The following is an 11,953-nucleotide window of genomic DNA, read 5'->3' as shown; positions in this document are numbered from 1 at the left end:
AAACTTCATGCTTCACGATTTCTCGGAAACGCGATAATATCACCAAATTTTTCCGCAATTGTGAAAAATCAAACGCGCCTTCACCCTTCATCATTTCGCCACGCGTATCACGTTTCGCCGTTTCGCTGTTTCGGAGAAAATACTAATAGCTCTAATTTTCGTTTGCAGGTTTCCTGTGATTTCGATAGAGGTGCGATAACCACAAAGCACCAAGATGGCTGCATTCGTGGCGAAGCAGATGGTCGGGAATAAGCTCAATGCGGTTAAAGGTAAGTGCTTCCAAAGGACGTTCCGCCTTTGTCCGCGTCGCGAATTATCCTTTATTAAAATGGTGGCGGGCCATTGCCCATCCCTCTCATTCCCGTGATTCGAATTTCGCGGTACCGTTTCCCACGCATGTATGCAGACACGTTCAATTCAAATGGCCAGCGAGGAGAAACTTCAACCCCTGCGACGTTATCCGAAAAATCGCGGAAATACCAAATGTTATCGCGCTCACGAACGCCGCTTCAACGATAAAGTTCAATCGTAACGGTAAAACGAACATCTTAAAGACTCCACTTCCTTTCTATCCGCGCCAGTTTCAGCGGGACGTGACCCGCTGCAAATTTGTTCGCTGCCATCTTGGATAGGCTCTGAGAGCGGAACATTACACCACTCGATTATATCGACTTGAACCCTCCGTTCAATTTTTCTTCTTTGCAGAAAGAAAGAAATAAAAATCCGTGTGATGAAACTCTTTTGCTGAGAAAGTCGCTTTCGTTTCTCTTATTATTACTTTTGATCGTGAATAATTTAATTTGAGTGAAGCACAGGGGCATTTTAAGTCACCAGGGTAGCTCAATGTTTTCAGATAAGTATTCAGATGCGGAAAGAAATAGTAAAAAATAGTAAAAAATCTCCGGATTTAGAAAGAACAGTGCGTTTGCACGTCATATCTTAAATGGTGCGTTCGATATGTCTCGTCCATGTAATTATCGTAAAACCGGATGGATCAATGCATGGACCGCCATGCCAATCGTGCAACTATTACGAGCGCGAGCATCTGCAGTAAAATTGCGCTATCTTCACATATGCACCTAGAGCGCGCCAGCCGAGGGGATGAAACGAAACGTTTGTGTTTATCGCCGTACGGCGAAACCATTACGTTTCGGAAATTCTCCGTGTACGGGTAATTTCCCAGCTGTAAAACTCTTGAAGCACGGGCGCAGGCGCGCACATGAGCGTTCTATTCTCCTTCAACGAATGCATCATTTAACGCGTACAGATATCGATCGGCGATTGTCTTTCCACTGTCTGTACGGAAATCGGTATTTCCAAATTCCGACCGCAATCGCGGTTGGAAGTTGGGTGAGAACGACAGAGAGATGTACTCGCGACGAATTGCGACGCCGTGCACTCGCCCGCTTCTAGCATGTCGGCGGGTTGAACGATGGCCGGCAATAAAACTTCTGTCATTAAGCGAAAGTTTCAGCTTTCGTGTGCGGCGAAGCGGGGAAGCGTGTCGCGGGGAATCCATAATGGGGAAGGCGGGAAATGGGGACCTTCCTCTCAAACCGTGAACTCGACTTCTACTTCGAATCTTTCTTCCGTCAGAAAAGAGAGAGAGAGAGAGAGAGGAGACAAAAAAATAGAATAAAATTAAAATAATATAGAATAGCAAAACCTGTTTTCTATAGAAAATGCAAACTTTATTCGTGCATGTTGAGGTATTTTTTTTTTTATAAAAATAAATGGATATATAAAAGATGAATGATATCGATATGATATAAAAAATATCGCTTGAAGGTGAACATACGAAAACGGGACGGGGATCGGATTATACAAAAAGAGGGGGTCAAAATAAAACGCGAACGAGCGCGAGAGAGATTAAATAGGGAAAGGGAAGTGAGGACGAATAGTGGAGAAAGAGGAGGATCGGCAACCCAGGCCTCAATTGCAACTGTCGAGCTGAATGAGAGCCCACGACGGTTTTGCAAACCGAGCCGCATTTAGAAGTTTGGCTCGCACGAGTCACGCCTTCCTCCACCATCCTCCTCTTCGCTCTGGCCTCCACTCCGAGGTTTCGGCAGCTTTTTCGTTGTCTACGGAAGTTAATTGAAACCCCGCTAATCGATCGACCGCGACCTATGGTAACCCGAAAACCCGACCACGGTGAATCAACCACGAAGCGCTGAGAGTCGGATCGCGAAACTCCTCCATGAATCGCTAATGCGCGAATCAAGTCCACAACTATTTTTTTATATAACTGTTTTCGATAAGGATTTATATTCGCGGATCACCCGTCGAGACTTCTCAACTCTTGACGTTAAATGCTTGATCCAATAATGCGCGGCGCGCATTACGGACATTAGCCGGCATAATACTTGAATCGATGACGGTGTTTATTATGGACATTACCATTCAGTCGATAAACTGGACTGTCCATGGATATCGCAATGTGACAGACAATCGTCCCAATTAATTATGCGCTTCGTGATTTATTCGAGGGCAATGTAGGCATTTCGACGAATCATCGTGATAGCGCCGCTGTCTCTCATCGTTGTCGACAGGAATCTGCTTTCGAAAACACCGCAGGATGCGCCGCTTAATGACCGGTGGCCAGCCAAAATGAAGACCGAAAGAATTTCGGGTGAAAACGTGCCTGTACCGGCGGTTCCATCGGTTGCAACGTCGCAATTGGCACAGATACGATTCCGGGCAATTTCGACCGCATGCTCCGCACGGATCGTAATTTATGCCCTGAATGCAATTACACCGTTACCTGAGATAATTAACGTAATGATGTCACACACTAGTGCAAGCCGGGACACCTTAATTGCGGAACTTTCGCTCGTCGTTAACGATTTCCTCGCGCGCGATATACTTGTTGCGATACAATAGCGATACAATTACTCCCGAGAGTCGACACCATCGATTGCATCGAGCGACTTCCCTTAGAGCATTTGTGGAACGCAATGCAGAATGTCACATGTGCCGTTTCCACATCATAAATGCGTCTGATCTTTTTAACTTAAAAAGAAACAGAGAGAGAGAGAGAGAGAGAGAGAGAGAAACTCCACCGATTCTTACAAAATTCTTACAAAATTTTTTCGGTAGATACATTTTAAATGAGTAAACTGTACTTTAACAGAATCTTAATTTAGAGTGCAATTAATCGTGTAATATCGAAAATCGGAAAACCGCGATGAATTTAATTAATATTTATCATATATTATTCTTTAGAGTAGCATTAAAATTTTAAGCAACGCGCAAATATAATACAAGCCAATTTAGTAATTAAATATTTGACGTTCCTGCATATGCAAGTTATTCGTTACGCATGAGATATTATTGATAAAATGCGGCAGCCATCAATTAAGCGAATAAACGTTGAAAGATTCGTTGGGTAATATAATTGGATTTCATTGAATAAAAATATTGTTTTCACGTGTATGTTTTTCATTTATCAAATAAACTTCGCGATTTTACGTTATGAGAAAAACTTCTTTAACGACGAAATTATCAATGAGTGACCACTGTTCTGGAGTGCTCATCAGTGCACTATTTTACTTTATTTTAATTTAACGTCTCGCTCCATAATATTCGACTAACGATTTGTCATATGATAGGGGGGCGAGAACGAGCAACGTATGGCGGTGCAATCTGTCGGAGAAACGAGCAAAAAAGCTTGCCCCGATATATTTCGTGCTTGCGTTTTTGCGGTTGGACGTACCGCCGATCGATCGTTCCAGTTTTGGCTTGTTAAAAACTTCACAGGAGATTTTACAAGAAATAACTCCGTCACGACGGTAGAGAGCAGGTGAAAAAATAGAGAACCTTGATGCGAGATCCCTTAATTTGTAAACGTTCTAATTTCGAAGATCCTTGATACGTAAACTCGCTGGAGCTCCATTTTTTAATTCTATTCTGTAAGATGGTACGGTGTACACGGGGTTGCTTCACGTGAGACGTTTCATTTATTTTTATCGGACAATCCACGCCAGCAATAGCATCAGAAATATCAACAGTTACCGCTAAAAATGCGTCGACAGAACTCCTCATATTGCGAATGCGTAACTTTTTATCGGACGTGCATTACACGGAAGTTCCATCCCATCAAACACGGCGCTTTTACTGCGCGGGTATTGAAAATTTTTGCCGCCATTGCCGCGACCGAGTTACGCGTATTTCTATACCGAGTCGATTTATAGCGGCTCCGCATTACACACGGCAACTGCGTTTAGCGATATTTAATTAAATCCCGTCTGGTAGGCGGAAACTTCTGTCGATAGTTCGAAACAGTTTGCAACCGCCCTTACCATGGCCATCGACCACGGTATGCGACGTGAATGGTCACGTGGGCACAAAACCGCTTTTTAGAGGAGCAACGTGAATGTTCAGAAAATGGACGAGTCGCTTTTTGACTTTATACGCAGCACGAGAAGATTCAGATTGGCTAAAACTATGGAAGCGCGAGAGTTTTAAATTGGATTATTGGGCCGGGTTACAAGGGAGAGGATACATAGCGCGGCTTCAATGTAGCACATAAAATGATTAAAGCAGCGAAAAAGAGAAAGAGAGGGGCGGCGAGTTTTAACGGGAGCAAATTCCTGAAGTGTCAATCCCGCGATAATCGATTCTCTTTCATGAAAATATCTACGTGCCGTGATAATGGCGAGCCACGGTTTTCGTGTACCGACCTAGTTGCAGCGACCAGAGCATTTCATAATGCGTTTTATTCTGCTCACTGGCACTTGCAACAATATCAATTGTCACGAGGCGGTATAACTCTCTTCCGCTATTTTTTCTTAGATAATTTTATTAGGAGGGGCGGGTTAGTTTCATAAGCGTGAGCAAACGTGAGCGAGGGAAGAAATGAAAGGACCATACGGTAGGCCACAAGCTCGGAAATTTAATCAACTCTCTTGCTCCCTCTTTCTCTATACGAATAGTATGCATTCTTCTTCCCTTCTCTTCCTTTTCTTTTTCTCTACTTTATTGAACTCTACCGTGTCTCATTTTACTGAATGAGTTTTATTATTTTCGTTACATTGAAGCAATTTGTAAAGAAAAAGTAGTGTTATGAACAAGTAAATAGGATTTGGACATTTTCATGAAACATGCGAGAAGATTACGAATCGAATGACCTACAATTTATTCTGGTCTCTTATGGTGGCAGAATTCAGAGAAAGCCCATATATCGAGACTCTTTGAATAATCTAAAAAGGACAATGCTGTCTTGGCAGTTCCGAGTGAAAGGTACGATGGACCCGAGCAGACCTGACTCATAAAATAGACCGTAATGATAACATATTGGCAGTTAAAGCCGGTCAGATTTCGTAGGAACGTAATCACGTTTGTACATAAACGTCATGTCAAAGTAATCTCGCTCTTCTTCGTTCAATTCAAGCAAATATTCACGACATTTCAGTTCGGAATTCTAAACAGGCATGAATCACTGTCATTAATTTATAAAGTTGTCACTTCTGACTTTGAGCGATCGCATCGCTATTCTATTTGTCGTCTATTCGCAAATTAATCAATTTGATATTTGATTAAAAAAGAATGAAAATTGCAAACGAATTTGTATTTCGCTTTTATCACCTCTTTTTATTTCATATCACATTCATTTTATTTGTCTCAAAGCGTAACAAATATAAATTTAAAATATTCAATATTTGTGTATTCTTCAAAGTTGGATGCTTTACATTGCGATTACAAATTATTTTTACAAAATGAAACTTCTGTTGATAGATCTACGTAGGTGAGCCGAAAATCATTCGTCTTTTCGGTACCTTCCAAATATATTCTAAATGTCACGGTTAACATGTGTAGTTTCTCATCACTTTTCAAATCGTAAGACTCTGCGGAAAGCGCGACTTTTTATAGAAAGTTGTAAATTCTAAGGGTAAGAGATAAAGAAAAAGGAAATCAAAATCGACAACGAAGAACGGAGATGAGAATATCGAAGTCGAGAGCCTTCGACGAGAAGTTTACAGAGACGGTGTATGGCTCTCCTCCAGGATTTTCCTGGATCGAACGCCGTTGATTCCGCGAGTTTGCCGCGCGACCGCCGTAGATAGCTAATACCAGGATAATGGAACATCGAGATTTGAGGTAAACTTTATTTAATTAACATAACTCTCAGTTGATGATAATTAATCAGAATACAAAGATGTGAAGAGGGATACAGTTATTTAAAACGTTCAGAAAAAATACCCAGAAAAAGAATAACATAATCTATTTATTGTCTTTTTCCGAAAATTATTTTCGGTTTTTAACTCTCGTTAGTTTGAAAAATGCGCAAATTAAGACATGATTATTAATAATATGGGTCATTAATGACCCACGAACATTAAAAAAGAGAATTTAAAGCAAACACTGGGACCAACCACTTCTTTGAAGAGACAATATGATGAGAAAGTAGTGAGATAGCTGGACTGTCGGTAAACGAAAATATTGAATGATACCGTCGTGACCACCGCCACGATTATGCTAATTGCAGTAGCAGCAATCACTCTGCGTGACAGCGATGGTAGATCGATCGATCTCGTTCCGGCGGTAGCTAGTAGGTTGTATTAATTAATTGGATGCCGCTAATTCGGCCAGATCATTTGCATGGCGCGATATAATTGCAGGCGCGAGGATAATAAAATACGGAATTTAAGCGACACGAACGATCGGACGCATTAATGTTGACCAGTGCGCTTACATTCAATGGTTCAATTACTCTGTGACACCCAAAAAGCATTTATTTCGTTGAAATTATTCTACAATTGCCAGATACATTTCATATTAAATTGATCTTTTATCCATACCACTTGATTTTTATTTAGTTATTCTTAATGTAATTTAGATATTGTTTGTGTAATTTATTTTAAAGACGTTACAAGATTTTTCTTTTTTTGCAAATGAAATATTCTCGTGCAGTGAAGGATGAGATTTTTGTACACACGAGCGGTATTCAAAAAGTTAAGAGGACTTAATCGATGCATAAACCGCGTTAGGTCACAGCCACATACCACACTGGTTACTTGACAAATCAACCGGAAGTTCCTTTGACCCCGATGGGTCAGCAGGGTAAATCTGCGAGGCTCACTGGCATATACGATCTGAATTTCCAGCTCGAGTACGTCCTAACCGCGCGATTAATAAATCTATTGTCTTTCAATTCAAGCGTCTACTCCATGGCATATATTTTGATTTATAATTTATCGTATTTATTAATTAGACATTATTGTTTAAAATTCAATAGAAATATTGTAACTATTGTATAAATTATATTAATTTTATTATTATATTTATTATTATATATTATTATTATTATTATTTATTATATTACATTAATTATATATATTGAACATTTTATTATATGTGCACTAATTTCTTATTAAAATTAGATCTAAAAGTTCCTTTATCTATTCCTTGTTGTGCTCTTTCTTCCCTTTCTCTTTCTCTCTCTTTCTAATAGGACATTGTATATATGACTAATCCATATTAATCTTAATTAATCAGATAATCAGTAATTTATATGTCGTTGAATATTTTAATTCGGCAATACATAAAATTTCGAGATTCAACGGAGTGACGCGTCTATATAAATTCATGAATTAATAAGGTGTCCTATTTTTCAATATCCGATCAATTCAAAATAATTAATCGCTATTCGCAGCATCGTGATATTAAGACATCTCAACCGCAAGACCATTATCTCGATTCCCGACGTCGCATTTCTCACACTTCGGCATCGCTGGCGCGCAATTTTCAGTCCTAAACGAAGCTCCCCTCCGCGTGCCATTCTCAGCCTTTCTTGGTCGTTTTCCTCACCCTCCTCTTCTTATCCGCGCGCGTTATATTAAGGATTCCACGAGGATAGTGGTTGTGGATGACGATGGATCTCCTCCCTTCCTGCCAGCGACTCGAAATGCAGCAACGATGCCGTTAAATGAGCATTCAGCGCATTCAATTCCACCATTTTGCCTCCCTTTCGACGCCTTCCGCTTCTGTTAAGCACTTGGAAAAATGTCAGCCGATGTGCATGACGCTTTATTAAGTTTGAATTGCGGCATGGAATAGAATTTCGCCGCCACTGCCGCCGCTGCTACCGCTCGTCGAACGAATTAGAAAAGCCGTCTCTCGAACGACGGTGGAAGTGGATGAGAAGAGCGGAAAGTCGAAAAAAGAGAAAGAGACCCAGTTGGGAGAACCGCGCCTATCTTCAACCGCTATCCCGCAAATTGCTTCTGGTCCTTCTAGAGACATCCGTCTTCGACCATGAACAATCGCTGACTACTACGTTTACGTACTACTACCTATCCTCCATTTTTTTGCGGTAAGGTCCTCGATAAGCCGAACCTTTTCTCAGCCACTTTCAGCAGATTCGATCTGGAATTTTCAGTTTTTTGCGTTTGTCATGTTGAGTGCCGACAATTTTCTAAGTTTTGTCAAGGAACCGCTTACGTTGGAACAATCAAATTTACTTTGAACGACGAAATCGTGATCTCAATTTATCAAAAGGAAAGAAAACAAATGTTGATTTGTTTGTGTGATTATTCATTCAGAATAAAAGAGAGAAAGAGAGAGAGAGAGAGAAAAAAAAAGAAGTGCGAATGGAGAAATTAAGCCACGTGGAGGATTTTATTCGTGATAGATATTAGAAAAAGATTACGAAAAGAAACGTCGTGATATATGATGAAAGATTTTTCCCGATGCCATTAACTCTGCTGACTAGCGCTTTTATATCAAGCACGTAACATAAAAATTATATCGACTCATAATGCGGTCGTTCTTTTTCGTCTTTTTAAAAAATTTTATTAATTTCCTTCAAGCTGTGCTGTGTTTTTAAATAGATAATGGAACTGCATCGTAAAAACGATGTTTTTATGCGATCGCATAGGTTTACGGTTAGACTTAATTGGCGCTATATTATGCAAAAACCGCGCAAGAATAGCTTATTTACGGGTATTTTACGAGGCCTCTTTAACCCGCCCTTACTCGCGCATTCCTTAACATTTTTCACTCACGTAGAACGTGTTTTGTGCGCTCTAACTTTACATATCTATTTTCATTATCCTCGTTTTGAATAATAATGAAGAATTAACATGCGAATTCTTGGACGTTATCTAAACGAACATGATTATGTGCATCATATCAGACTGCAAATTAAGAATTAGGTGTCCTACTTATTATGCAAAAATCTTTTTATTGCAATTTCCTTATTATTTTATTAAATTTAGCAAACTCATAAAATCGAAGTTATGCGCAGTTTCTCTTTTCGGCCATTGTTACATTAATAATGCAAATGATCACGCGGCTGTGCCTTTATTCTTTGCCCGGCTGTTTCCCCGGAATGTTTCAACATTTCAAAAAAGTTTCGCCGTTGCGAGAAATAATAGCCTCTATTATCCTGTATTATGAATTGCCGGCCTCAACTTCGTGTGGGAGTTCAGATCCCATCGAATTTCTACAACTTTTCCATTTCCATTTTATAGTTCGTTTGTATTTTACAAACTCTCGCCTTCTCTCCTTGTCTCTTCTACATAACGAGCCGTCGCCATTAAATGTCGTCTTTAAAGTTACGCGCGAGCACTTTGTATTAAAATATAAGTTACAAATGCTTTTGAGAAGCAGGCGAGAGATGCTGAATTATATAATTTCGTTTTTTAAGATACTCTGTTTCTCGCAATTTTATCTGGAAGAATTAGACTATGTAAGTATAATAAATGTCTCTGGAAAGAGTAATAGATAAAAGTATTTAAAAAAAGTTTGTGTACATGGCTAGATATGCACATTTAACAAACATTGCGGAGAAAGAACATTTCTTTTTTAATTTATCGTAATAACTTAGTCCCTCTGCTGTATGTCGATCAACATGTCCGACATTTTTTTACGCTTATCACTGGAGATTTGTCCTGCGGAATAAAGCACGTTCGGTCGAAGGAAGGAACGCGGACCTTCATTTTTGCGTAACAAAAACACAGTGCCGTAATCAAGTGGCAACCGCAGGAGAATACATCGTGCCCGGAATTACTCTACGTTATTCGCGCGAATGTACGCTTCCGCGCCGCTATTAATTACGAAGTCGCCCGACGTAGATATTTTCATGGAATTGGCGTCCTGAATCACAGTGGCTGACGCTACGTCCTGTCTAATTGAAATAATTGCCGCCTTCACGACTCTTGAGATTCGAAATTCACTCCATCATCAGTGGTACATTATAGATCTCAAGCAAATCTCTCATTTCAATGAACTTTCAACCGTATTAAATAAAGCTAAATAAAGACTGGAATATTTCGTTAGCAAGATTCATTAGAAACGCTCTTCTGATTTACATCTCTTGTCGCATCATATTATTCTGCATGTATAATCCATCGTTCACGAAAATATCATGGGATAGCGGAAATTAATCACGGAAATTGCGCGCAAGAATGTGCCATCATTAATAGCTTCTGGAATGATGAAAATTAATTACGAGGGTGACCGGTAGAAGAGTAAAACTATTCGGACGGAATATTCTAATTTGGTGTAATTAATCGAATCGCCACTCCCTGTCGTCCCTGTCGCTTCGGCGAGAAAGCTCTTTATGATCTCGAACAATTGCATATCGCATACTATCAAGCTCCTAATTGCCGAGAAATTTTACTTTAAGTCCGTTTTAGACTATGCAATATATTGCGCACGATTTGACGCAATTTTTAAAGAAAATATTGCAGAATATCATACACAAATTGCAAGCAAATTGCATGTGTTTCGTAAGTTGAGCAAGATATTGAAAACATGCTGCTTGCACTAGTGCAGAAAGAACCTCGAAAAAGAACAAACTTTTGTTACTTGTTTGTTTATGATTAGTACAAGATTATGATAATCGCCTCGCTACTCGCATCTGTATTATTCGTTTTGTTATATATGTTCCTAGTAATAAGCACGCCATTCCTATATAACTGATACGTTCCTCCATGTTTTTAGTTTGTACATATTGCGTATACAAGTGCACATTGCGCAAATCTTGCGTCAAATAAAATGTACAGTATAAAACACAATAGAATTCAACGGCAAGTAATTCTTGCAACAAAAAATTGCGTCAAATCTAGCGCAATTATTGCATAGCCTAAAACGAACTTTATGAAATATTCAGGGAAAGAATAATTGCATATTCGGCACACTCTATATACTCTGATATATCAAAATTATTTGAAGAGACGCTTTGTACGATATATACGGGACTCATGGTTAAATAAATTTATAATTATAGCGTAAACTATGTAATTAGGTCAGTCATATAGACAGTTATTATTCAACTAGTTAAATTGTGTTCAGTTATTGATCGGCCCCGCTCAATTAGACCTTCATCATCATCGCCGGCGCGTTCCATTGGCTTTTTCTGTTAGATCTTGTAGACATCTCCAGAAGCATAAGTAACGGCGACAGCGATGGTGGTTGCGGTGGAGGAACGTACAACTTTGACTTCCCCTCGTGACAGGTCAGTTAATCAAGTCCTGGCTTTCAACCGTCACTTCGACGGTGAAATATTGGCCGTCTTCATCGACCACAGCCGAGGACGAGTTCTTAAGAATGTCGTAACGATGTAAATGTAAGGTGGGATGGAGACAGCGGGAGGAGTAATCGATACAAAAATAATAGGCTGAAATATTCAACGAATAGCGAGGATTCTCGCTCATCGCTCATCCTAATCTTGAATTAACTTGTCACTTTTTACGGATAACGCAGATAAAAATTGAAGCGGAAATTAGCAGTAAAATAGGATAAGAAAGAGAATGAGGGAGAATATGTCTCCTATGAAGCAACTGCTGCTAAAAGAATGAGTGGAAATATGTAGGAAAAGTGGAGGAGAGATTATACTTCGGTTAATTGATAAATACGGAATGCAATTTTCGCTCAAGTAATGACAAGCGGTGGAAATTGTCCAGAAATCCGGCTCGAGCGAGCGGGATCCAATTTGCCGAACTCTGAT

General features: G+C 39.7%; 1 protein-coding gene across 1 annotated transcript in view; it reads left to right on the top strand.

Annotated features, from left to right (window-relative positions):
- The window catches only part of LOC105275986 (complexin), a 97,395-nt gene that overhangs the window by 27,066 nt on the left and 58,376 nt on the right, over window positions 1-11,953 (top strand). The window contains exon 2 of the mRNA XM_011333248.3: window positions 169-269. Within this exon, the coding sequence (XP_011331550.1) occupies window positions 215-269 (55 nt within the window). The 5' untranslated portion in view covers window positions 169-214. The remainder of the gene's footprint in view (window positions 1-168; window positions 270-11,953) is intronic.

The sequence above is a fragment of the Ooceraea biroi genome, chromosome 9, assembly GCF_003672135.1.
Source record: "Ooceraea biroi isolate clonal line C1 chromosome 9, Obir_v5.4, whole genome shotgun sequence".
Classification (NCBI taxonomy): Eukaryota; Metazoa; Arthropoda; class Insecta; order Hymenoptera; family Formicidae; genus Ooceraea; species Ooceraea biroi.
The sequence above is the reverse complement of the archived record's forward strand: the minus strand, read 5'-3'. Positions and strand labels throughout refer to the sequence as shown.